This window comes from Mixophyes fleayi, chromosome 2, assembly GCF_038048845.1.
Source record: "Mixophyes fleayi isolate aMixFle1 chromosome 2, aMixFle1.hap1, whole genome shotgun sequence".
NCBI lineage: Eukaryota > Metazoa > Chordata > Amphibia > Anura > Limnodynastidae > Mixophyes > Mixophyes fleayi.
This window is the reverse complement of record NC_134403.1, coordinates 200,450,482-200,475,440: the sequence shown is the minus strand read 5'-3', so window position 1 is coordinate 200,475,440 and position 24,959 is coordinate 200,450,482. Positions and strand designations below refer to the sequence as shown.

At 40.6% G+C, this 24,959-nt stretch overlaps 1 protein-coding gene across 1 annotated transcript in view; it reads right to left on the bottom strand.

The window, feature by feature from the left end:
- Nucleotides 1-21,905, bottom strand: part of TBX4 (T-box transcription factor 4) — a 165,417-nt gene extending 143,512 nt beyond the window's left edge. The window contains exons 1-2 of the mRNA XM_075197747.1: nucleotides 21,845-21,905; nucleotides 20,912-21,002 (exon numbers count right to left, since the gene is read on the bottom strand). Coding sequence (XP_075053848.1) covers nucleotides 20,912-21,002; nucleotides 21,845-21,905 — 152 coding nt within the window. The remainder of the gene's footprint in view (nucleotides 1-20,911; nucleotides 21,003-21,844) is intronic.
- Nucleotides 21,906-24,959: the final 3,054 nt, after the last annotated feature.

Sequence of the window (24,959 nt, the reverse complement as noted above, 5' to 3'; positions counted from 1 at the left end):
TTAGACCTCAGGTGAATCCGGCCCTGGCTACAGTATATCATATCTGTCCTGTGCTTCTCCCGCCTCCAGCAGAGTTGATGCATCCCGTGCTTACCCTGTGTAGCTCCTGACTCCATTGTATTTTGATATTCTAGTCTTCTGTTTGTTTCTGCGTTCCTCTTTCTCCAAAGTTTGCTCCAAAGTCTGCTATTTAGTCCACAATCCTGAATTTGAGCCCCTGTGGCTGCGATTTACTCAGGATCCTAAAACCCGGGAAGAGAAGGATCACAGCCGAGCATTGAATCTATATCTCTACTGTGGTCAACCAGGTCACTACGCTTTCCAGTGTTCCATTAAATTGAAGAGACTTTCTGAGAAAATATTGGCTTTGTCTAGATCGGGAAGATATGAATCAAGTGTATCCAGTCCCAACCTCCCCATTATCCTGGACTAATTACACTGGCTCTATCCACTTGAAGGGGAATGGCCTTGATATAAGGTTGATTGCTTTCATTCAATCTGGGGAAGACAAAACTTTGTGGATTGAGGTTTTGTGTCAGAAAAGAAAACTACTTGTATAAAGAAATCGCACCCAGCACCCATATGATCTGTTGATTGCTCCATCTTGACTGGATCTCTAGTTGCCCGGAGAACTGTCCCTCTCACGTTGTGTGTTTCCGATAAACATGTTGAAAGCATATCATACAATGTTAATGACTCTCCCTGTTTCCCTGTAATTCTTGGTTTTCCTTGGTTAGTTACAAACAGCCCCAATCATTGATTGGCAGGCCCGGCAACTCCAGCAGGACCGGCAAGCTGCATCACCGGTTTTGGCCTCATTCCACCAGGTTACCTACTAATACAGTTTTGAAGGAGACTTATATACAACTTACCTTAGTCCTCATCTCTGGGGATCCTATATTTTTTTGTCAAGGAAAGAGATGGTTCTTTATGGGCTATCACATTGTAATCACAATTAATGTTAGGATGAAATATCCCTTGCATCCTGTGAGCACTGAGATCTGCCATGCACTTCAGCTACACAGATGTTTCTCCTTCTGAAAGACTGTTCCCTGCATTTCTGCTTTCAATTAGTTCTGAGCTGCAGTGCACATGTTCCCTTTCTTGTGAGTTTATTGGAACACTTCAATATTTAAACTCTGACTAGCCATGCACTCATTGCCAGTGTTAGTGTTTGACACGCATGATCTTGGCTCCTGCATCCTCATCTATTTGTTCCTGTCTCTGCACCAGTTCCTATTTCAATAGTAATTGTATCCTGATTTCTGGACTGCACCATGCAGTTTTCCTGGTTCTGGCTTTACTCATTCTGGATACAAGAAACCTGGTTGCTTCATTCAGTTTGTTTCTTCCTATCAGTGCTTCTGTTGTCTCCTGTCTTCGGCTGTGCATCAACTCAGAATCCCCAGACATGGACGGCGGTAATTATTGCTTGCTCTCCAGTAGGGCTTTGCAGATATGATTGGAGTCTGTGATAATTTGCACAAGCCTTGTTACAAGAGACATTAGTTACTACTTTGCATTGCCTAAGACTGGGTAACCTTGAACCAGAAATATCTTCAGTGTTCTACTTCATATCTTGCATTGCCTCAGACTGACATATTACTCTTTTATAACCTTGTGCCTTATCATCCTACCAGCAGGTTCTTTTTATTTCTTGTCTGCTTTTGAACTCTTCAGTAAAATCCATGTTGTTTGTAAATACAACATACACCATTACTCCATTGATTTCCTAACAATTACCACTGCTTCTTAATTACAATTGAAAAGCAGTGTCCGTTGTAGCTTATTATGGATCTGATGGATAGATATGCAGGAGCAATATGGTTCACCAAGTTACAACCAATGGGACCTTATGACCTTGTCAGAAATGCAAAGGGGTCAAATTGAGGAATACACTTCTTATCTGAGCACTGTACTGTGGGGCAGTCTGACTTCTCCTTAAAATGATCAAACAGCACTAAAAGGAGTCTGTAAAGTTAATTTAGCCCATGCATTTAAAAATGCTTGAGGCATGAAACTGTCTCTAGTGCTAGGTGCTGGGAGGCCTACTGAGAAAGGGGGACCCAGGACATGTGCTCCCTATGTCTCCCCCTCTTAATCTGACTCTGGCCATAGTTCAATCAGATCTTCTTTGACAGATCCATGCCAGAACAACTCATCAAAACCTCACTTCCATCCACTTTCCACATCCATATAGGAAATTGCTCTGTCCATTAGACACGTCAGATATCCTCATCCGAGAAATTTTCGTCACCATGACCTCCTCACTGACAGATCATGGTGCTCAGTTAATTTCTAGAGTCTGGTGCAATTTTTGTTTTTCCCTTCAAGTTAAGGTGTGTTATCCCATTACTTTCAAATCCTTTAGCAATATCTAACTGCTTCATCTTCCATCTCCAGGATGGTTGTTACCAGTACTTTCCTCTGACTGAATTTGCTTTCAGCAACACAAACATACTGCCACAAGCACCTGCAGGGGCAGGCTGGACCGGGGGGCAGCGGGCACACGGGCCACTCAGTCTAACGGCTGTTCGGGCCGGCTGCCTCCTCCCATTTCCCCCCATGATTTTTTTTTTTCAATAGTACCGATGTGGCCTCGTCAGCGCACAGGCGTCCGCATCACGTGACACACATCGCGTGTCACGTGATGCGGCCGCCTGTGCGCCCCCCCCCCGGGCCGAAACCTGCCAGCCCGTGCCTGAGCACCTGTCCTTTTTAGCCACTTATGGTTATCATCCTGCATCCATTCCAAAATTTACAATAATTAGTCCAATTCCTACTGTATCACACTGACTTTTTGCTCTCTAACCAGTTCATCAGAAACAACAAACTTCTCTTTCCTCCACCTGATTGCACTGTAAACAATTTCCTGATTATTGACATTGTTCTCATGCATCTATCTTCAAAGTTGGAGACTTGACCTGGGTTGGCCACTCTCAGCACTCAACAGAATCTTCCTTCAGCTAAATTGGGTCCCAAGCAGTGGTCGAAGTAGAAATTTAGAAGTGGCAATAGGCAAATTTAGACGGGGCGATATGAAAAATGTAAGTGAATGATAGTTTCATAATTTTACAATGAAAGCAGCAGGAGAAGTGGCTGTATGGAATACCACTGTATACCAGCCCACTCGACTACTGATCCCAAGTATATTGGACAATATCAAGTTTTAGTTCACCAGGGACCAGTCACATACCATTTAAAAGTACCTCTCTACGGATCCATCATATTTACCACACTTCCCTCCTAAAACCTTATTGCAGAGATCCATTTACATGTCCTGGTTAATAACCTCCTCCTCCAGTTCTTAGCCAGAATAAAAGTTTGATTGCATCCTTGATTCTTGGTCTATTGAGGTTGCCTGCAATACCATGTCCATTGGCAGGGATATGGTTCATGGAAGCCTACTTCCAACATTCATGCCCCAGTTAGGATCAGGGCTATCCATCTTATTTTCGTCTACATTCTGCCTTTAACAAACTTGCTGCTTTAAAAAAAAGCTGTTTTAAATCCTGTGTGAAACATTGTGGGAAAACAAGTGATTTGGGCAAAATACAACTTGATACATTTTGCCCTTGGTATTCTATGGGGTCTGCTTGAGTGGGGTGAACAATGAGTCACTTTACATGATGTCACCTATATACCATGGTTGTGGGGTATTTTTTCTGTGGACTTAATCTAAGTTGTATAAGCCCCAGAAGGTTATTGTTTATAGTTAAAAGATATGATAGTGAACACAATTAGCAAATGCTACCATTTATCTGTTGGATGGTGCCTCCTTTTGTTTCATATGCTATTAATGTCACATCTACTTTCATCCCAAATCAACACCGTAATCAGACTTGTTGCTGAACTGATAAATTACATACTTTGCCCAACAGATAAAAAGTTAAGATCTGCCCAGCTCTTCCACTTTCATATATAGTATATGTCACTATTAGTACAAAAATCAACCGTAAAAATCAGTCATGGCCAATATGACTGTGGGTGGTTTTTAATAGCAGTTATGCTTTCTTACCCTGTAGACAGTGCAGCATGGCTTCAAGTATAGGGGGAATTTTCTCACTGTCATACTCTCAACCATCGTTTTTCTCTTTGTTGGCCAAGCATACTCATCGCAAAAGAGCACTAGTACCTGGCAAAGGGTCACAGTTATTTCCTAGTGCCTAGGTCTTATCTTCATCATCATCATCACCATTTATTTATATAGTGCCACTAATTAAGCAGTGCTGTACAGAGAACTCATTCACATCAGTCCCTGCCCTATTGGAGCTTACAGTCTAAATTCCCTAACATACACACACAGACAGAGAGACTAGGGTCAATTTTGATAGCAGCCAATTAACCTACTAGTATGTTTTTGGAGTGTGGGAGGAAACCGGAGCACCCGGAGGAAACCCACGCAAACACGGGGAGAACATACAAACTCCACACAGATAAAGCCATGGTTGAGAATTGAACTCATGACCCCAGTGCTGTGAGGCAGAGGTGCTAACCACTAGGCCACCATGCTGCCCCATCTTGGCACCATCTTGGCACTTATGCCAACAAGTTTTTAGTTAGCTCTATTAACAGCCTTTTGTTGCTTGAGAGGCTTTTCCTTTGTTGTCATTGCAGAATTCCAAATTGCTGGACATTATATTTTCAAGTGATATGTTGGCAAATAGTTTCATTTTATCAGATATAACATAATGTTCCAGTTGTATCTGAGGTAAGAGCTTATTCTGTCTAACAAGTCTCCCCTTGCAGACTTTACTGCATAAAGCATTTCAGAAATTAAATTAGGGCATGTGTGTAGTTAGTCCATGTTGATCCACAGGTCACTGAGTCCAGTTAAAGCTCAGCAAACATAGGATGGTATGGTATAGTCACCACCTGTCCTCAAATCTCCCTCACTGTCAATAACACCACGATTTTCTAAGAGTCCCAAGCCCGCTGCTTTGGTGTCACACTTCACTTCACCCTCTGCTTTATTCCTGACATCCAGACTCTCTCCCAGTCCTGTCTACTGTACCTTAAAAACATTGCCAGAATACGCCCTTTTCTTACTGAACATGCTACCAAAACACTTATCCATTCTCTCATCATCTCCGGTCTTAACTATTCCAACCTCCTGCTATCTGGCATTCCTGACAATCATATATCCACACTTCAATCCATCCTAAATGCTGCTGCAAGGCTGATCTTCCTCTCTCACTGCTCTACATCTGCTGCACCACTTTGCAAATCCCTACACTGGCTCCGTGTCCTCTAGAATTGAATTCAAATCACTCACTCTTACTTACAAAGCTCTCAACAACACTATACCTGTATACATCTCAAATCTCATATTAAAATATTCTCCCTCCCGCTCTCTTTAGATCTAGTTTTGACCTTCGCCTTGTTTTGTCTCTGGTAACCACCTCTCAGTCCCATCTACAAGACTTCTCCCGAGCTGCTCTTCCCTTATGGAATTCCCTACCACACTCAGTCAGACTTTCCCACAGCCTTCAATGCTCTTTGAAAACCCATCTCTTTTTTAGAGGTGTCTTTGTCCCTGATAACACTATTCATACTAATGCACCCTCACAACTGTCTCCATTCTGTCCCACATTTGCTCCTCTTGTTTCAACTGTGCCCTCTTCCACTTAGAATGTAAGATCTCTAATGAGCAGGGTCCTTCATACTCCTTGTATTCATGTCTGCATTTATTTTGTTTACATTTTATGTCTCTGTTTTATGTATGTACTGTTTTCCCTGCTGTATGGCACTGTGGAACACTGTAGTGCCTTACAAATCTACGATAATAATAACAATAATCATGGTAAAGCAACATCTAAAACACATTTTCATGTGGTTACACAGTAATGATGATGAGAAGAATATGTTGGCTAATAGAGTTACCAATGAAGCTGTTATCAATAGCACAGCTGACAATGTGCACCCAGTGTTCTGTAATAGACATGTATTCTTCCTGGCTCTTCTCAAGATATCTGTGGTGAGATGTACTGTATGTACTTTCCACTTTCTATGTAACTTGGCACCTCAATGTACATAGGCATAGACAAAATGACCCTATTCTGGATTGGTGTACCACTATAGCTCACCAAATTGTGCTGCTTTTGTGGTGCCCCAAAACCCTGTTAAACAGCACAGAGGAAATACATAAACGCTTTTGAAATGCAGAGCTACAAGGGGTTAATAGAGGCTGAGAAAGACACAGTGGGAATGACAGTTGACAGTTGAACTGAAGAGGCGTGTCCAGGATGATGTGCAGGAAGGAGGAGTTTGTGTCATAGCAACAAGTCCACTGAGTTTGGTAATAACTGTGAACTCCCAGAAGGCAGTGGGGAGAGGAAAGTTCTAGACTTCTGAGGGAGAGAGATGAGGTTTATGAGTGACAAGAAGACAGACCGAAAGATAAGAAATCTGAGTTGAATCTTTCCATGTAGCTGCTCACTACCTCAGCAACAGGCTGAGAGAGATAAGATGTATTACTGCTGGAAGTCGATCATATGAAGGAACTCTAGTTGAAAGTACAGTAGGTCTGCAAATCACCTTTGTCACAGATTCCTCCACTTGCTTTCCTCCATGCTGACAGATTTAATGTACTACAAAATTCCTGTGCACAGGTCAGCCCAGGACTGAGTGTAAAATATGGTAACGTTACCAGGGATAATATTGGTGCACCAAATGTTTTAGTTGAATGTTAATGTTAAGTGATTTACCTAAAAATTGATTTATTGTTATTGAAGATGTTATCACTATTGTGCCTTATACTCACCAGTTGTATATTATATGTTAAATGCTATTATGCTCTATGTTGATCAAATGAATATTTTGTCATTACCATTGAGTTGAAGGGGTCAGTGGCGCGGTGGCTTACCAAAATTATCTTTACCACATTATTAATAAACCCAAGTTATTTGACCAATCCTTGTCCCTCTCATTGAAGTATTTATCTCCTGACCACCGGATATCCGACCAAAAAAGAACCTGACTCGTGTCTGGAGGACAAGGTAAGGGAAGGAAATCCCATCAGTACTCGGCCACCACACTTTGACAAAATGAAACAATATCGTTTAATTTCTTGAAGATAAACAAATAAAAAATGTTTTTTACAGCGTTGCAACTCGTCAAAATATAATCATGCCAAACCCAATGCTGTAAAGGTATATTAGATATAATTAATTTATATAGAAACAGTATCACATCTAAATAGATAAAAGAGTATCTTAAAAATACACATATATAACACACATTCAGTCATTATAAAAAATGACTTTGAGCTCAAGATGCTAAAAACGAACACAGGCGTAAGTTGTGATAACAACGCTGTTCCAATAACTTTGAAAAATGATAAAACTCAATAACTCATTTGATTTAGTAATCTCCAAGACCACTAATGAGAGTTCAACTAAGAAAGTGATATGTGCTGATGTGCTCTCGTGGTGTGCTGATGTAAATAGATAAAATAGAGTATTTCAATATCATCCTAAGGTGAACCTTTTGTGATGAGTGATGTCCAATTTCTTGAATATGCTTTCTAGCTATCTTGTCATCCAGTAACAGTGTTCTGCAATAAAAAATAATCTGAGGGTGGTGGTATAATGATTCCTTCTGTGTTTGAAGACAATACAATCAATTTCTACATATTATGGCCTGGAGAAAAATGGAGGAAAAGATCCTGCAGTTGCTCCACCTCTGTCATTTTTGCCAAAGGGATGAGTGATGTCCCCATAGGTGTGCCTGCAATAATACTGTGCCCACATTGCTCTCTTGCTTCTTGTCCCAGCTGACAACCAGCACTCCTGACATTCAGTAAATTGCATCAGGTTTAAAAATGATTAAAAAAGAGAAAGTGAGCATGATGTGGGAGAGGTCAGTGCATTAGCCTTAGCACATTATATCACCCTGCACATTAGTCTTTGTACCAGGCATGGATCTACATATGTAACTGAGGACAAGATGTCACAAACTCACCATTACTTGCCATACTCTTTTTACTTCCCTTCAACAAAGAGATTTTGCTAGTGATTCCACCATATCGAAAGAGCATTAAAGCACAATTTAAACTAGGGATGTGCACCGGCGACTTTTGAGGTCTCGTGTTTTGTGTTTTGGATCCGGATTTTCATTATTTTTGAGGTTCGGATTTGTCTCGCAAAACACTTGACGAAAGGTCTCGGTTCGGATTTAAGGTATTGGATTCGGATTTTTTTTGAAAAAAACATAAAAAGTTTAAAAATCAAGTTTTTGGGCTTATTTTCACTCCTAGGCTATTATTAACCTCAATAACATTCAATAACAAGTATTTCCACTAATTTACAGTGTATTCTGAACACCTCACAATATAGTTATTAGTCCAAAACGTTGCAACAAGGTATCTTTCTGGACTGCGTAGAGGAGTGGGTCACCACAATATATTATAAACCCTGAACTTTTATGATTCGCACCAATAATTGTACCTGGACTGCGTAGAGCAGTGGGTCACCACAATATATATTAAAAACCCTGAACTTTTATGATTCGCACCAATAATTGTACCTGGACTGCGTAGAGGAGTGGGTCACCACAATATCTTAAAAACCCTGAACTTTTATGATTCGCACCAATAATTGTACCTGGACTGCGTAGAGGAGTGGGTCACCACAATATATTAAAAACCCTGAACTTTTATGATTCGCACCAATAATTGTACCTGGACTGCGTAGAGGAGTGGGTCACCACAATATCTTAAAAACCCTGAACTTTTATGATTCGCACCAATAAATGTACCTGGACTGCGTAGAGGAGTGGGTCACCACAATATATATAATAAGAAAACCATCAACTTGTATGATTCGCACCAATAAATGTACCTGGACTGCGTAGAGGAGTGGGTCACCACAATATATATTAAAAACACTGAACTTTTATGAATCACACCAATAAATGTACCTGGACTGCGTAGAGGAGTGGGTCACCACAATATATTAAAAACCCTGAACTTGTATGATTCGCACCAATAATTGTACCTGGACTGCGTAGAGGAGTGGGTCACCACAATATCTTAAAAACCCTGAACTTTTATGATTCGCACCAATAATTGTACCTGGACTGCGTAGAGGAGTGGGTCACCACAATATCTTAAAAACCCTGAACTTTTATGATTCGCACCAATAATTGTACCTGGACTGCGTAGAGGAGTGGGTCACCACAATATCTTAAAAACCCTGAACTTTTATGATTCGCACCAATAATTGTACCTGGACTGCGTAGAGGAGTGGGTCACCACAATATCTTAAAAACCCTGAACTTTTATGATTCGCACCAATAATTGTACCTGGACTGCGTAGAGGAGTGGGTCACCACAATATCTTAAAAACCCTGAACTTTTATGATTCGCACCAATAATTGTACCTGGACTGCGTAGAGGAGTGGGTCACCACAATATATATTAAAAACCCTGAACTTTTATGATTCGCACCAATAATTGTACCTGGACTGCGTAGAGGAGTGGGTCACCACAATATCTTAAAAACCCTGAACTTTTATGATTCGCACCAATAATTGTACCTGGACTGCGTAGAGGAGTGGGTCACCACAATATCTTAAAAACCCTGAACTTTTATGATTCGCACCAATAATTGTACCTGGACTGCGTAGAGGAGTGGGCACTGGGCACCACAATAAAATATATAAAAAACCTTCAACAGATCTGCATTACACTACACATACGGCTGCTCCTCCATCCTCTCCATCATATACATGTTGGAGTTTTAGCGTGTGACAACCTCTTGTTTTTGATAATGTCAGTGCATTTTGAATATTTTTCAATTTGCCCCACACCACTGAATGTACTTTATCTATGATACGCAATACGCATCTATCTATCTTGACTGCGTAGTGTGGTGGCCCCGGTACACAATTTGGTACCGAGGCCACAATATAATTAAAAAACCCTCCACGTGTCTGAATTCCACCAAACAAGTATCTGGACTGCATAGTGGGGTGGCCCCGGTACCCAATTTGATACCGGGGCCACAATACCTCCTCCAAACATGGTACAGACAATTCGTCATTGAGAGACCCCAGACAGACAGGGTCGAAGTGTTATTGTTTGACTTTGTAAACCCAAAAAAATGTCCCTGTTGCACATAGTCGTGCAATGAAGACTGACTTTTTCATTTAAAGGCACGATCTTTAAAGTGTAGTGTTTGTAAGTCTAAGTCATATTATACTTTTGGTAAAATTGGTTTATTTTGTTCCTCTTTATGGTAATTAATTAGTAATAGAATTAAAGTAGGAAATAGAATTAAAGTATGAAATAGAATTAAAGTAGGAAATAGAGTGGTATAGAGTTGTAGTGTGGTATAGATAGAGTGGTCCACACAATATAATAATAAAACCCTCAACTGGTCTGAATTCCACCAAACAAGTATCTGGACTGCGTAGTGGGGTGGCCCCGGTACACAATTTGGTACCGAGGCCACAATATAATTAAAAAATTGGGCATCAACTGTCACCGTTGTTTAATATCTGATACACCTAAATATGGACTGCACAGTGGAGTGGCCCCGGTAGTAAATTTGGTGCCGGGGCCACAATACCTCCTCCAACTTCCAAGTGTAGTGTTTATAAAGACACACAGCGTCGAAGTGTTATTATTAGTTGACTTTCTTAACCCTAAAATTGTCCCTGTTGCAAATATTCGTGCAATGGACAGTTACTTTTCTATTGAAAGACTCAAGCTTTCAAGTGTAGTGTTTATAAAATATAAACAACAATACAGTAGTTTTAGAGCACGTCAATACCTCTTGTTTTAAATTATGACACGGCATTTTACTTTTGGTTTAATTTCTTGAATTTTTTTACATTTGGTTTTACTTTTTGAACATGGCAAACGACTGTTGCTTGGTCATATAATGCAAAAAAAAAAGTTCCAAGATGGAATTGTCCTTGGGCCCTCACACCCACCCTTATGTTGTTGAAATAGGACATGCACACTTTAACAAACCAATCATTTCAGCGACAGGGCCTACCAAACAACTTTGGCTGAAATGATTGGTTTGTTTGGGCCCCCACACCAAAAAAGCTATTCATCTCTCCCTGTACAGACTAAACAGGCTCTACTGAGGCAAGATGTCGTCCTCATCCTCAACCTCTGATTCCTCTCCCCCTACAGTGTGTACTTCCTCCTCATCACACATTATCAATTCGTCCCCGCTGGACTCCACAACCACAGGTCCCTCTGTAGTATCTGGAGGGCAGTGCTGTACTTCATTGAGGAATTGATTATTCATTTTTATAAACATAATTTTTTCAACGTTGTGAGGAAGCAACCTCCTTCGCCGCTCACTGACCAGGTTCCCCGCTGCACTAAAAACTCTTTCCGAGTACACACTGGAGGGGGGACAACTCAGGTAAAATAGAGCCAGTTTGTACAGGGGCTTCCAAACTGCCTTTTTTTCCTGCCAGTAACAATATGGACTGTCTGACATGTCTACTTGGATGGTGTCAGCAAAGTAATCATCCACAATTTTTTCTATTGTGACAGCATCCAATGCAGCGAGAGTAGACATGTCTGCAATGGTTGGCAGGTCCTTCAGTCCGGACCAGATGTTATCAGCATCCCCGCCAGTGCCTCTTTTGGGAAAACTGAGCTTTTTCCTCGCAGCCATAGATGTGGAAGAAAATGAGGGTGGAGCTGTTGGCATGTCACGGTCCTCTTCAGAGGACAATCTCCTGACCAGCAGGTCTTTGCACCGCTGTAGACTTGTGTCCGCCGGAAACAGAGACACAACATACGCTTTAAACCGAGGATCGAGCACGGTGGCCAGAATGTATTCCTCTGACTTTAAAAGGGTGACCACCCTCGGATCCTGGCAAAGCGTACGAAGGGCTACATCCACAAGAGCTACATGCTTGGTGTAATCGCAATGGCTTACCAGCTCCTCCCTCACTTTCTCCAGCTGCTTCTGCAACAGCCTGATCAGGGGAATGACCTGACTCAAGCTGGCAGTGTCGGAACTGACTTCTCGTGTGGCAAGTTCAAATGGCTGCAGAACCTTGCACAACACGGAAATCAGTCTCCACTGCGCTTGACTGAGGCGCATCCCCACTCCTTTGCCTATGTCGTAGGTGGCTGTGTAGGCCTGAATGGCCTTTTGCTGCTCCTCCATCCTCTGCAGCATATAGAGGGTGGAGTTCCAGCGCGTCACAACCTCTTGTTTGAGGTGATGGCAGGGCAGGTTCATGCTTTTTTGATGTGCCTCTAGTCTGCGGTAGGCACTGGCTGAATGCCGAAAGTGTCCAGCAATTTTGCGCGCCACCGCAAGCATCTCCTGCACACCCCTGTCACTCTTGAGGTAATGCTGCACCACCAAATTAATGGTGTGGGCAAAACATGGGACGTGCTGGAAATTGCCCATATTTAATGCCCGCACAATGTTACTGGCATTGTCTGACACCACAAATCCCCATGAGAGTCTAAGTGGGGTAAGCCACTGGGAGATAATTTCCCTCATTTTCTCTAATATGTTGTCAGCGTTGTGCCTCTTATTAAAGCCTGTAATGCACAATGTTGCCTGCCTTTGCATGAGCAGCCATTTTGTAGATGCTGCTACTGATGCAGCTGTTGCTGTTGCTGCGGAAGGGGATGCATCTACCCAGTGGGCTGTCACAGTCATATAGTCCTTCGTTTGCCCAGAACCACTTGTCCACATGTCCGTGGTTAAGTGGACAGTGGGTACAACCGCATTTTTAAGAGTACTGAGGACACTTGATCGTACTTCTCTGTACATTTTTGGTATCGCCTGCCTAGTGAAGTGGAATCTCGAGGGGATTTGGTACCGGGGACACAATACCTCCATCAACCCTCTAAATCCCACTCCACTGATGGCGGACACCGGGCGCACGTCTAACACCAACATTGCAGTTACAGCCGCAGTTATACGCTTTGCAATAGGGTGACTACTATCGTATTTGGTGGTCATGGCAAACGACTGTTGGACGGTCAATTGTTTTGTGAAAGACTTAGCGGTCTTACGACTTCCCCTCTGGGAAGATGACCGACTAACAGCAGCAACAGCAGCAGTGGCAGTAGTAGGCGTACCGCTGCAGGATTCCTCGGATGAATCCCGTATTGAGGAGGACTCAGTCTGGCTGCTGACTTGGGCTGCAGGACTGAATCTGATGGAGATTGTGGAGGAAGTTGACGAGGAGGGTGTTGCTGGTGTGTATCCAACTGGACCACGGGATTTAGGTGTCCCTGTACCGATGAGGGTCCTAGCCCCAGTTCCTGAACTAACCACTGAACTATGAAGGTTATTCAGGTGACGTATAAGGGAGGATGTTCCTAGGTGGGCAAGATCCTTACCCCTGCTTATTTGAGCTTTACATAAGCTACATATTGCCATACATTGGTTGTCTGGATTTGGATAAAAATAACTCCAGACCGAAGAGGTGCATTTTTTGGTCTTCTGACCAGGCATGACGATGGGCTTTTTCATCCCATGGACATCAGCTGTTTCCCCCCCTGGTGCCTCATTTACAATAACCACATCACCATCCTCATCATCAAGTTCCTCCACAGCGCCAGCTACATCATCAATAGCCTCCTCCCGAGCCACCTCTTCCCGTACAGTGATGGGAAGGTCAGGCTTGACAACCACCAACACCCTTGGACTCGCCTTGGGGATTTGTGATAATTTCTCTTTAGAAGGCAGAGTTGTTTGCTGTTTTGTTGCTGACAGCATAACTCTCTTCAATTTTTTGTAGGGGGGGGGAGGAGGAGGAGGGCTAAGATCCGTGGGTGAAGCTGAACCACTAGTCATGAACACGGGCCAGGGCCTAAGCCGTTCCTTGCCACTCCGTGTCGTAAATGGCATATTGGCAACTTTACGTTTCTCCTCAGATGATTTTAAGTTTCTCTTTTTGCTACTTTTTCTTAACTTGGGCTTTTTGGATTTTACATGCCCGGTACTACGAGATTGGGCATCGGGCTTGGAAGACGACGTCGATGGCATTTCATCGTCTATGTCATGACTAGTGGCAGCAGCTTCAGCATTAGGAGGAAGTGGGTCTTGATCTTTCCCTACTTTATCCTCCAAATTTTTGGTCTCCATTATATGTAGCACAAGATACTGCAGAATGTGTGAACTTGGTAATATTGCAGTACCAATGGACTTATACTGCTGGATTGGTTTTGCAAATTTGGTTATAATTATTATATATTTTTTTTTTTTTAAATTTTTTATTTTTTTTTACTTTTTTTTTATTTTTAAAAAACTTGGGAATAGTGGGGAAATAACTATGCCCTTAGAAGCACAGAGCACAGGACACAGCACCACTGGACTGAACAGGACACGGCACAGGACCCAGCAGCACTACGGAACTCAGCAGGACAGAGCACAGGACACAGCACCACTGGACTGATACTGCAGAATGTGTGAACTTGGTAATATTGCAGTACCAATGGACTTATAAATTATAATGCTGGATTGGTTTTGCAAATTTGGTTATAATTATTATATATTTTTTTTTTTTTAAATTTTTTATTTTTTTTTACTTTTTTTTTATTTTTAAAAAACTTGGGAATAGTGGGGAAATAACTATGCCCTTAGAAGCACAGAGCACAGGACACAGCACCACTGGACTGAACAGGACACGGCACAGGACCCAGCAGCACTACGGAACTCAGCAGGACAGAGCACAGGACACAGCACCACTGGACTGATACTGCAGAATGTGTGAACTTGGTAATATTGCAGTACCAATGGACTTATAATGCTGGATTGGTTTTGCAAATTTGGTTATAATTATTATATATTTTTTTTTTTTTAAATTTTTTATTTTTTTTTTACTTTTTTTTTATTTTTTAAAAACTTGGGAATAATGGGGAAATAACTATGCCCTTAGAAGCACAGAGCACAGGACACAGCACCACTGGACTGAACAGGACACGGCACAGGACCCAGCAGCACTACGGAACTCAGCAGGACAGAGCACAGGACACAGCACCACTGGACTGATACTGCAGAATGTGTAAACTTTGTAATATTGCAGTACCACTGGACTTTTACTGCTGAATGTGTGAACTTGGTAATATTGCAGTACCAATGGGCTTATACTGCAGGATTGGTTGTGCAAATTTTGTGGTAATTAAAAAATATTAAAGTAGTTTTTGGTATTTTTTAAAAAAACTTTTTTTTATTTTTTTAAACACAGGGGAATATTGGGGAAATAACTATGCCCTTAGAAGCACAGAGCACAGGACACAGCACCACTGGACTGAACAGGACACAGCACAGGACCCAGCAGCACCACTGACCTCAGAAGGACAGAGCACAGCACACAGCACCACTGGACTGATACTGCAGAACACAGCACAGCACAGCACAGCACAGCACAGCACAGCACAGCACAGAACTAAACAGCACAGAACTAAACAGCACAGAGGACCACCTAACACACCCTCCCTCTACCCTGATCAATGCCCGAGTGAAGATGGCGGCGACTAGCGGGGAATTTATAGGATCCGAGTATCGCGAGATCCGACAACGGGATTATGAGTCAGAGCCTCAGTTTCACTTTTGAATTTGGCGCCAATACCCGGATCTGTCTCGGATCCGACTCGGATCCGCAACGTTCGGGTGGGCTCGGATTTCATAAATCCGAGTGCGCTCATCCCTAATTTAAACCACATCTATTTTGCACATCACCGTGAGCCCATATAAATTATGCAACCACAATAAAAAAATATATAGATTGAGAAAAACCCACTCTGCATTTTCCCACTGTAATCACTCTGTTGGCTTCATAATGAAACGCATTGCATTTAGCGAGGTTTTTGTGTGGTAAATATATCATATGAATATACAGCAGAATCTATAATGTACTGTAACAGTATGATCTTTACTAACAAGATGCTGTATACTATGCAACCTACAATATCCAGCATAATGTCCAGCCTATTATGCAGCCTTCAATAACCAACATGCATAACTGCCCAAACAAGCAGAATGCCACACAGACTGCAATGGACGCATTGCTTCACAACCAGAGGTCGAAGTGTAAATTTAGAAGTGGCAGTATGGAAAATGTAAGTGAATGGAATTTGGTAGGTTTACAATGAAGGCAGTAGGAGAAGTGGCGGTATGACCTACCGCTGAATACAGCCTCACTCTGAACACTGTTCACAACCCAAAATTATCAGCATGTTATACATTTATTTACTCAATATATTTTTACACACCTCATATGTATTCCTTTATGAGCCTCTACATCGATAATATTATATGTACCCAGCCAGACATCAATTATTATTAATATTATTATCATTAGTATACATATGGAGCTAGTTTCTTTTACCAGAATGGCATAATCAGACACTTGTTGCTCTGTGTATCGATAATGCAGTTCTTGTTACCACTGAAACACAATAGAGAGTGCCTAGCCTATCTATCTCACTATGGCAGGCACTCAATTGAAAAGTTTATATAAAAGCAACATGCTTTAACTGTACATATGATATGTAAATACAAACATGAATTCATATCACACATTACATATAGTTCTGAATGGCACATTATCATCCAATAGGCATACATTAACCCCAGTTCATGTTCCCAATCAAGTCCAAATATACAGTTGATGATGCCATTGGCATTGTGATTGAAAACAGAACAGGTTAGTAAGCCCTTACTTTCTATTAACATGGTTTTCTGCGCATAGCTATCAATGCAATAACAGCTTGAGAGCTAGCCTAGGGCAGTCAGGATCTAAAGATAGAATATTAAGAGAAAGAAACTACAGCCTCATAGAGCTTATAGTCTACGGTGAAAAGTCTGCATGGTCGTTTGATTTCTCTAGCTACATGATATTACTATTAGTAGTGGTAGTATTATTGCATTGTATTGTTAATTTGGTAGGAAATAGTGACTCATTATAATTTCTGTACTATTTTAACCACCCACAATGAAAGATTCAGATATTGACAAGATAATAAACAAACTTTATAGATGTTTTCAGTTCTACTTGTATTTGAACTGAGGTGTTTAGTGGGTTCTTTATGACCTGAAAGAGGAACTCTTCCTCCATAATGATCTCTAAGGGGAGAGGCCATGTATAATTTACTTTTGCCATTTTTTTTAAATAGGGCCATAGATTTTTTTAACAGCTCTCAGGGCTTTGCTTGTAATATACATAGTTTGCACGCAAATTGTGTAGTAAATGAAAACATTTGTAATAGTTAAAATAGGATATGTGAAGGGGCTCATTTAGATTTGAACATATGCAAATTCTTTTTGTGTAGGATATGCATTTTTGTATGGCACATGGCATGTATGTGTTGATATATAGTTTTTTGTGTAGCATCCACTCACGTTTCCTTATGAGTGGAGGCAGAACAGGGACAGGCAAGAATAGGTAGAGTACAGAAAGGACATGTTTAGGTAACTGCGACACAATTAGACGTGGATGCATCTGCAGATATGCCTTTTAGGAGGCGAATCTCTTGCGGGTGCTGGCGGGCGGGTTTCAATATGCATCATAATTATTTAATTAAAACAACTCCTAGTAGAATACTAAAATTCCAAGACCTTGACAGTAAAAATAACAGAAGGCGATAAAATATTTTTAACATAGAAATAATTCATTCAGATGCCTCATAATCACATAGTTGCCAACATTGAAAAATCATTACCAGGGACAATACTGCTGGACCAATGCATTGAGCTTGTCATGTGCAGAACAGTCTAGACAGACCTTGTGCTTCCCCACTATGGCATGTTAACTAAATATAGTTAGAATTAAATTTAAGTTGTCATAAATTCCCCCTCCCCCTCTCCATATCGGTGTAAAAATGGGCCCAATTAAATTACTTACCCCTCCAGTGGTTTCTTGCTATCCCTTGGCAGGCTGTATAGGTTATGTTACAGTATTCTACACTCTGTAGTACCAGTCATTCACCAATCAGAGTGTGGAGACTCCCCACTACTCTGATTGGTGAATGGCTTGCACGATCCACCAAATAATGTGCTACTGGGTATGACCTATGTTTGTTGTCCAGCCGCTCCGAAAACATAAAAATTGAACAAGTACAGGGCAGATATGCCTCAACCCTTGGCCCAATATGCTTTTGCTAGGGGCTGGGGCTAGTCTGTGACTTTATTGAATGTGCTTAAAATGGGAATAGTTTAATAAATGTATGACCATGAACAATTTTTTTAAATATAATTTTGCTTTTTTTGAAAAGAAAGCTATATTTCCCAGGGTGGAAGAAGGAAAAACACTAATAAAGTCATAATGGAAGGGGTTGAGGGGAGGAATTAAAAATACAGAACTTCCTATTATCTATTATTCCACAGGTGATATAATAGCCAGACATAACTGTGTACTTAAATGGATAAAGCGTGCGTCAGGTAGCAGTACTAGGTTTGTAGTTTAAATGACTATCAGTATTTCACATATTAATCAATTTGAAGATACTTAGCTCAATATGTACATCATGAAGATAGTCAAAAGCAAATATTCAATACTAAAGCAAAGTACACCCCAGTCATATAATAGTCACTGCCCTGGTTAACCAATACAGGGGGATTCACATCAAACACATCCTTTAGTTTCAGTAAGTAGGAATGAATGCTTTACTAGCCCACTAACAAAGATACACTACGGAAACATAACGATAGATGATATATTGAGAGCAGATGTTTCATATATGTCTATCCTTATATGCTTTTATTATAAGTGTAATATTTTTTTACCCAGGAATTATTCATTTTTTGCAATCATCTTAAGAATTCTGACCTAACTCAATATCTCCTTACTCCAACCTTAAGACACAGCCCTGAATGGTAGGTTTGAACATGGTGCCTATGTCACCATTCATTAATCCAGTTAAAAAACCATATAACTAATCACAAAAGTATAAATGCAGACAGAATGATGTCACAAATATATAATGCAATCCATGGACACCATTGTAAATGGACCCCTAATATGTGGAAAAGGTCTACTGTACTGATGCGCTCTCAGTGTGGGGGATGTAAGTAGTGAGACACCAGCTTTGAGAATTCCCTGCAAGCAGTCATAATGTCCCTTTTGAGACACCTTCTGCAGTATGTAGACTAGCAGCATCGAGATAACCCATTTAACAATACAGAAGTGTTTAATGCACATAATGCTGATAAGCTCAATACGCAAACATACTCAAAATATGAGCCATGGATTTAATTATAACACAATTTAAAGTTTACAATTTTGAAAAGAAACATACATAAAAATATAATTTAGATAATAACATAGATTCATTTCTAAGACATATTCTACTAGATGGAATTAGGAAACAATCTGCACTTTGTTTCTGCAAAGTTCTAGTAGCTTCAGTAGAGTTTTGTCTATGTCCTATAGCCTCTTCATTACTAAATGATTACCTTTGAATTTTTTTTTTTACTGATTATGGGTCTGATTCATTAAAGAAAATTAAATAAAAGTAAGTAAGCAAGGCAAAACCATGTTGCATTGGAGGGAAGGTAAATTTAAAATGGGATGGCAGATTTATATTTGGGGTAGGGCATGTCACTAGATCAACTTTAAATTTCAGTGTACAAACAAGCTATCAAGTATTATTGTGCTACATGAAAATACAGAAAGTATTTCCTTATGTGCAGAATATAATAAACTAATTTGCAACTTTGCATTGCAACATGGTTTTTGTATGTTCTCCCCATGTTTGCGTGGTTTCCTCTGGGTGCTCCGGTTTCCTCCCACACTCCAAAAATATACTGGTAGGTTAATTGGCTGCTAATAAATTGACCTTAGTCTGTGTGTCTGTCTGTCTGTGTGTGTGTGTTAGGAAATTTAGACTGTAAGTCCCAATGGGGCAGGGACTGATGTGAGTGAGTTCTCTGTACAGCGCTGCGGAATTAGTGGCGCTATATAAATAAATGGTGATGAGGATGATGATGATGGTTTTGTCCAGAAAACTTACTCAATTTTTTGTTTGACTTTCCTTAATGAGTCAGGCCCTATATCATCATCATCAGTTATTTATATAGCGCCACTAATTCCGCAGCACTGTACAGAGAACTCAATCACATCAGTCCCTGCTCCATTTGAGCTTGCAGTCTAAATTCCCTAACATACACACACAGAGACACTAGAGTCAATTTAGATAGCAGCCAATTAACCTACCAGTATGTTTTTGGAGTGTGGGAGGAAACCAGAGCACCTGGAGGAAACCCAAACACGGGGAGAACATACAAACTCCACACAGATAAGGTCATGGTCGGGAATCGAACTCATGACCCCAGTGTTGTGAGGCAGAAGTGCTAACCACTAAGCCACCGTGCTGCCCATATCACTATAAACATATTGGGATGGAAAGGGGGGGGGCAGGTTTGTGCTTCATTTGAGTGTACTGTAGGTTAGTTTTAAGTTGTTAATTTGATTTTTGTTCTGTGATCACACATCAACACATAACTTGCTAGGAACAATATGGCCCACGAGCAGCTTTCAGTAGACAAGTTGGAAAAATTACCTATTTTTGCTATATATTTAAACGGGCAAGAAAAAAAAACTTCAAGTTTGCCCAAACACTTAAATTCATTTAAATATGATATAGACACATCTATCATATTAATTCTGCTAGTTTACACAGCTCCAATTAATGATACTGTGCAAAGCTAGTTACACCTAGTGATAACATTACCATATGTACTTGCAGTAGGTTCTTGGTTACAGTCGTGCACAAGCAATGAAATCACCTTTAGACAGTTTTGCTATTTACATATCCAAATAGCCCTTGACACGTTTGTCCAGGGAAAAAAAGGTTGCAGAAAAACAATAATAACCTACATGTAAAAAAACTCAAAGTACAGAAGAAATCTGCAATAACTGAAATTACATATCAACACCCAGCAGATAATAGAATAGATTTGTCACAAACCTGCCAGCTTTGGTTATAATCATTTCAGTGCCAGCTTCATGAAACTTTTTCCAGAGTTCCTTCTCATGAAGATATACTTTGATATTTTCAATTGTCTATAAATGGAAAAAAATGAATTTCTGTAATTGTATATAAGATAATTATATCTTTACAATTTGTGATGTGATCTTAAATTAACAGACAATGTTAACACAATATAAAGCAAAGCATTCATATTCTCATAGTATATTAATCAACAGTCAGTGCTATTTTTTCTGGCACATTATATACTTTCTTTCATTTTGCACAAGTGGAAATTGTTGTAACCCCTATGACACTGTGTAGTTAACCTTCGTTTGTGGTTTAAACTCTGAGGCTGTGCTGTAATACAGTTTATCTACCATGACGATGAGCAATGCTAATAAGAATCTGTAAGAACTACAGTAAACTATAGGTTTATTCATTTGTAACACAGTGGATTAAATTAAAATGTACAATTTCTAGGTGGAGTAGTACTTCAAGGCCAGGGGCGCACGCAGGATTGTTAGGGGGGGGGGGGGTTTCCCCCCCCACCGAAAAAAACCCCAAAAAACCCCAGAGAGAGCTGCTGCTCATGCGCATGCGCAGCACCCCAAAAAACCCCAGAGAGAGCTGCTGCTCATGCGCATGCGCAGCAGCTCAGTTTCGGCTGCACTGCACTATTCAGCAGCCGCGGATGCTTCTTTGACAGCGCCGTTTCTAGAGACCCAGAAACCCCCCCTGCGTGCGCCACTGAAGGCATATATAATTACTTTGCTCAGTGCTCACCAGATAGTGCCTCACTGGTCCAGAGCCGTAACTTCAAATTCTAGCCTATGGGGCGAGACGAAAAACTGCCTAGAAATCAATTTTAGCCAAATGAGCCTAAAATATTCAGAAACTGGGCTGCTCTTCAGCGTTGCGCCCTGGGCGGTCGTCCCTCTTGCACAGCCCTAGTTATGGCCCTGCACTGACCAGTTGCAGCCGTCTGAAACATTTTGTGTGAGCTTCCCTGAAAACTGTCATAGGTGTCATGTGTTAATAACTTTTATGTAGCTCTTGTCATGACTTGGACTTGGACTTGGACTTAACAGCACTCATTAGCTAAAGCACTCTAGTATGGCACTACATGTGCACCAATTAGCATAATAAACAGAAAAAGAAAGAATTGTTGAAAAAACTTACTTAAAAAGTACATAGGCACACCTAAAGAAAGCAGCATGAAAGCTGGGATGCATTAAGTTTATTGTTTAATACCTCATCTCTGTATCTGCCAAAAACTGGACTCAAGGAGCTTATCGGGCTAAGGGTACTGCGAGGGCCTCCCCTTCGTGGACCAAGAACGAAACTATTCAGATTAATCGGAAATACCTGTATATTCATTCCCCCCTTCCTACCCCCTCCCCGATTTTCAAAGCACACTGATCTAGAGATCCATGCCTTGCTGAATTGGGGAGTGCAAAACCCTAAATACATGCTTATAATATTAAACGAAAGGTTGCACTCAGAATTTGTGCCTTGATGATTCAGGCCCATGGAGTTTAGTCTTCCAATCCACTCATCGGTAGATTAGTTTTTTATGCCTTAGGTCTTCCAATCCAGGTAGACAAATCATGTGTGGAGGCTAATTAGCCTTCACTCAAACTGCAAACTTCAACTGCAATGTTCCATCCCTTTGCAGCCAATATAATTTAGTACTATTTAATACTATTTTATGTATAACAGGTTGCTTGGTTGATTATCCTGCTTCTGAATCCTTGGAAGTTGCCATGCAATAAGCAATTACAATTGAAAATAAATATGAAGCTTATTGGTTAAGCTTGTTAGTTATTTTAGAATAGAAAATTTCAAATAATACAATATTATATTATAATAGAAGAGAAAAGGAAGAACATTAAATTTTATGTTTTTATTGTTATTGTCTGTATAATTGTTGCTCTCTAGGGATTTGTTTATAGAGTTTGGAAAACTGGAAATCTTACCAAGACCTGCCCAAGAAGATGGGAAACTTTAGCACTTACATGAACAGGGAAGGTCATCTAGGTCGAGTATCTTCTCTTTAACTTGAACAATTACAATTGAAGTATTTCCTTTTTATTTTCTTAAATGTTTAGATAAACAATTTGTTAGCCAGCTGGTAGGCCTCTGCCTAGAGGGATAATTTCCTTTACAACTCCCGAGAGGTCTCTTATTTGTGGTGAGATTCATCTTTATGTAATCAATTTATCAACTTTTTTTGTGGTTTTAGGTTACCTTAAACTTTTATGCCATAACCTAGGTATTGATAAGTATAAGGGGGATATCATTAAATGGAGCTCTTTAAGACATTATAAGAATCAGACAGGGAGACAAAAGGATGTAACTCTTCAATACCAGTGATGAGCATTATGAGTACCTGTTTATTGCTTGGTTAATGAATTGTTTGAGAACGTCTAGTAAAGTTTATGGTAGTATATCTCAATGACATTCTGATCTTTTCTTCTCTATTATCCATACATTATACGCATGTACCTATAGTCTTTCTGATTTCTGGGTTATATAATTTCGAAGTATGGTCTCCATATGAACACTATGAAAGTTTAGGTGATTGTAAACTGGGCTGTACAGACATTCAGCTTTGTCAATCATTTGTGGCAATTCATTGAAAGACTATCAGCTTGAATATTTTCCTTCCATTCCTCCCCACTACTTATCTTCCCTGTACTAACACTCCCTACTTCCCCTTCCTCTTTCTCCCTTTTTCCTTTCTCTAGTCCATGTCTCTTATACCACTTTCATACTGCCGCCCCGGCAATATCCCGGGTTGCTAACATGGGATATTGCCGGGGCACAGGGCAGTATAGATAACAAGATTCCCGGGTTGGGCGGGTTCATACTGCACCTGCCCAACCTGGGTTTTAGAAAAAAAAAAGTGAAAAAAAAGATTTTAATTAATAAAAAATACAAAACAAATGTTTACTTAACTTATTTTCAGCCAGCGGTGTCTCCGGTGCGTTGCCGGCTGTCAGGGGGACCTCTGGGTACTAAAATTATGTCATTTCTAGTCCATTAGAAATGACGTCATTTTAGTACCCAGAGGTCCCCCTGACAGCCGGCAACGCACCGGAGACACCGCTGGCTGAAAATAAGTTAAGTAAACATTTGTTTTGTATTTTTTAGTAATTAAAATCTTTTTTTTTTTACTTTTTTTTTACTTCCCAATTTTTTTTTTTACAGTATGAATGGTGAGACCCGGGAATTACACGGGTTGCACCATTTATACTGCAGGCGAGCGGGGTCCAACATGGGAATTACCCCTCGCAAAATCCCGGGTCTAAGTCCCGGGATTTTAGACCTTGGATTTTATGGTTGGACTATTCATACTGCACCAAGACCTGGGTTTTTCAGTGTGCCTCTGCAAAAACCTGGGTTTTTGGTGCAGTATGAATGGGGTATAACTCTTCACTCATCATATGTATCAGTCTACAATTTCTTGTTCGCAAAGACGTGTTTTTTTTTTGTATTTAACTTATCTGATTTAGGCCAGGTACACACTGACCCAATGATTGCATGAAAAACCTCCAATCAGCCGACATCCGACTGTTTGCTCAGATATCGTGTGAGTGTGTATAGTGACATGATGATCTAAAGTCGTCCCAAAGTGCCGATCATAGTTTCATTTGGTTGGTCGTACTGTTTAATATTTTCCGACCAACCACCGACCAATCATGTAGTGTGTATGCACTCATGTTCATGATCTCCATAGAGTTTACAGGGTCATGTTCTTTACAGCAGATGCTAGCGATGAATGTCCCGGTGAATAGATGTAGAGAGTGCTGTAGAAAGAATAATTCATTTGTTCGTTCTGAGATCGAATGTTTTGTTTCTGAGTCACAGAAGCTAACGAAATTCGTTAGGACATGTGGATAGCTATAACAAGGCGGCTTTAATCAGTGTGACAATGTGAAAATAATCAATGAATGAATGAATATTGTGCTGTCATTCTCTGAAGACTAGAGGACCAGATGAAGGACCAGATAAAGAGCACAGATCTGAAGGTAAATCGTGTCAG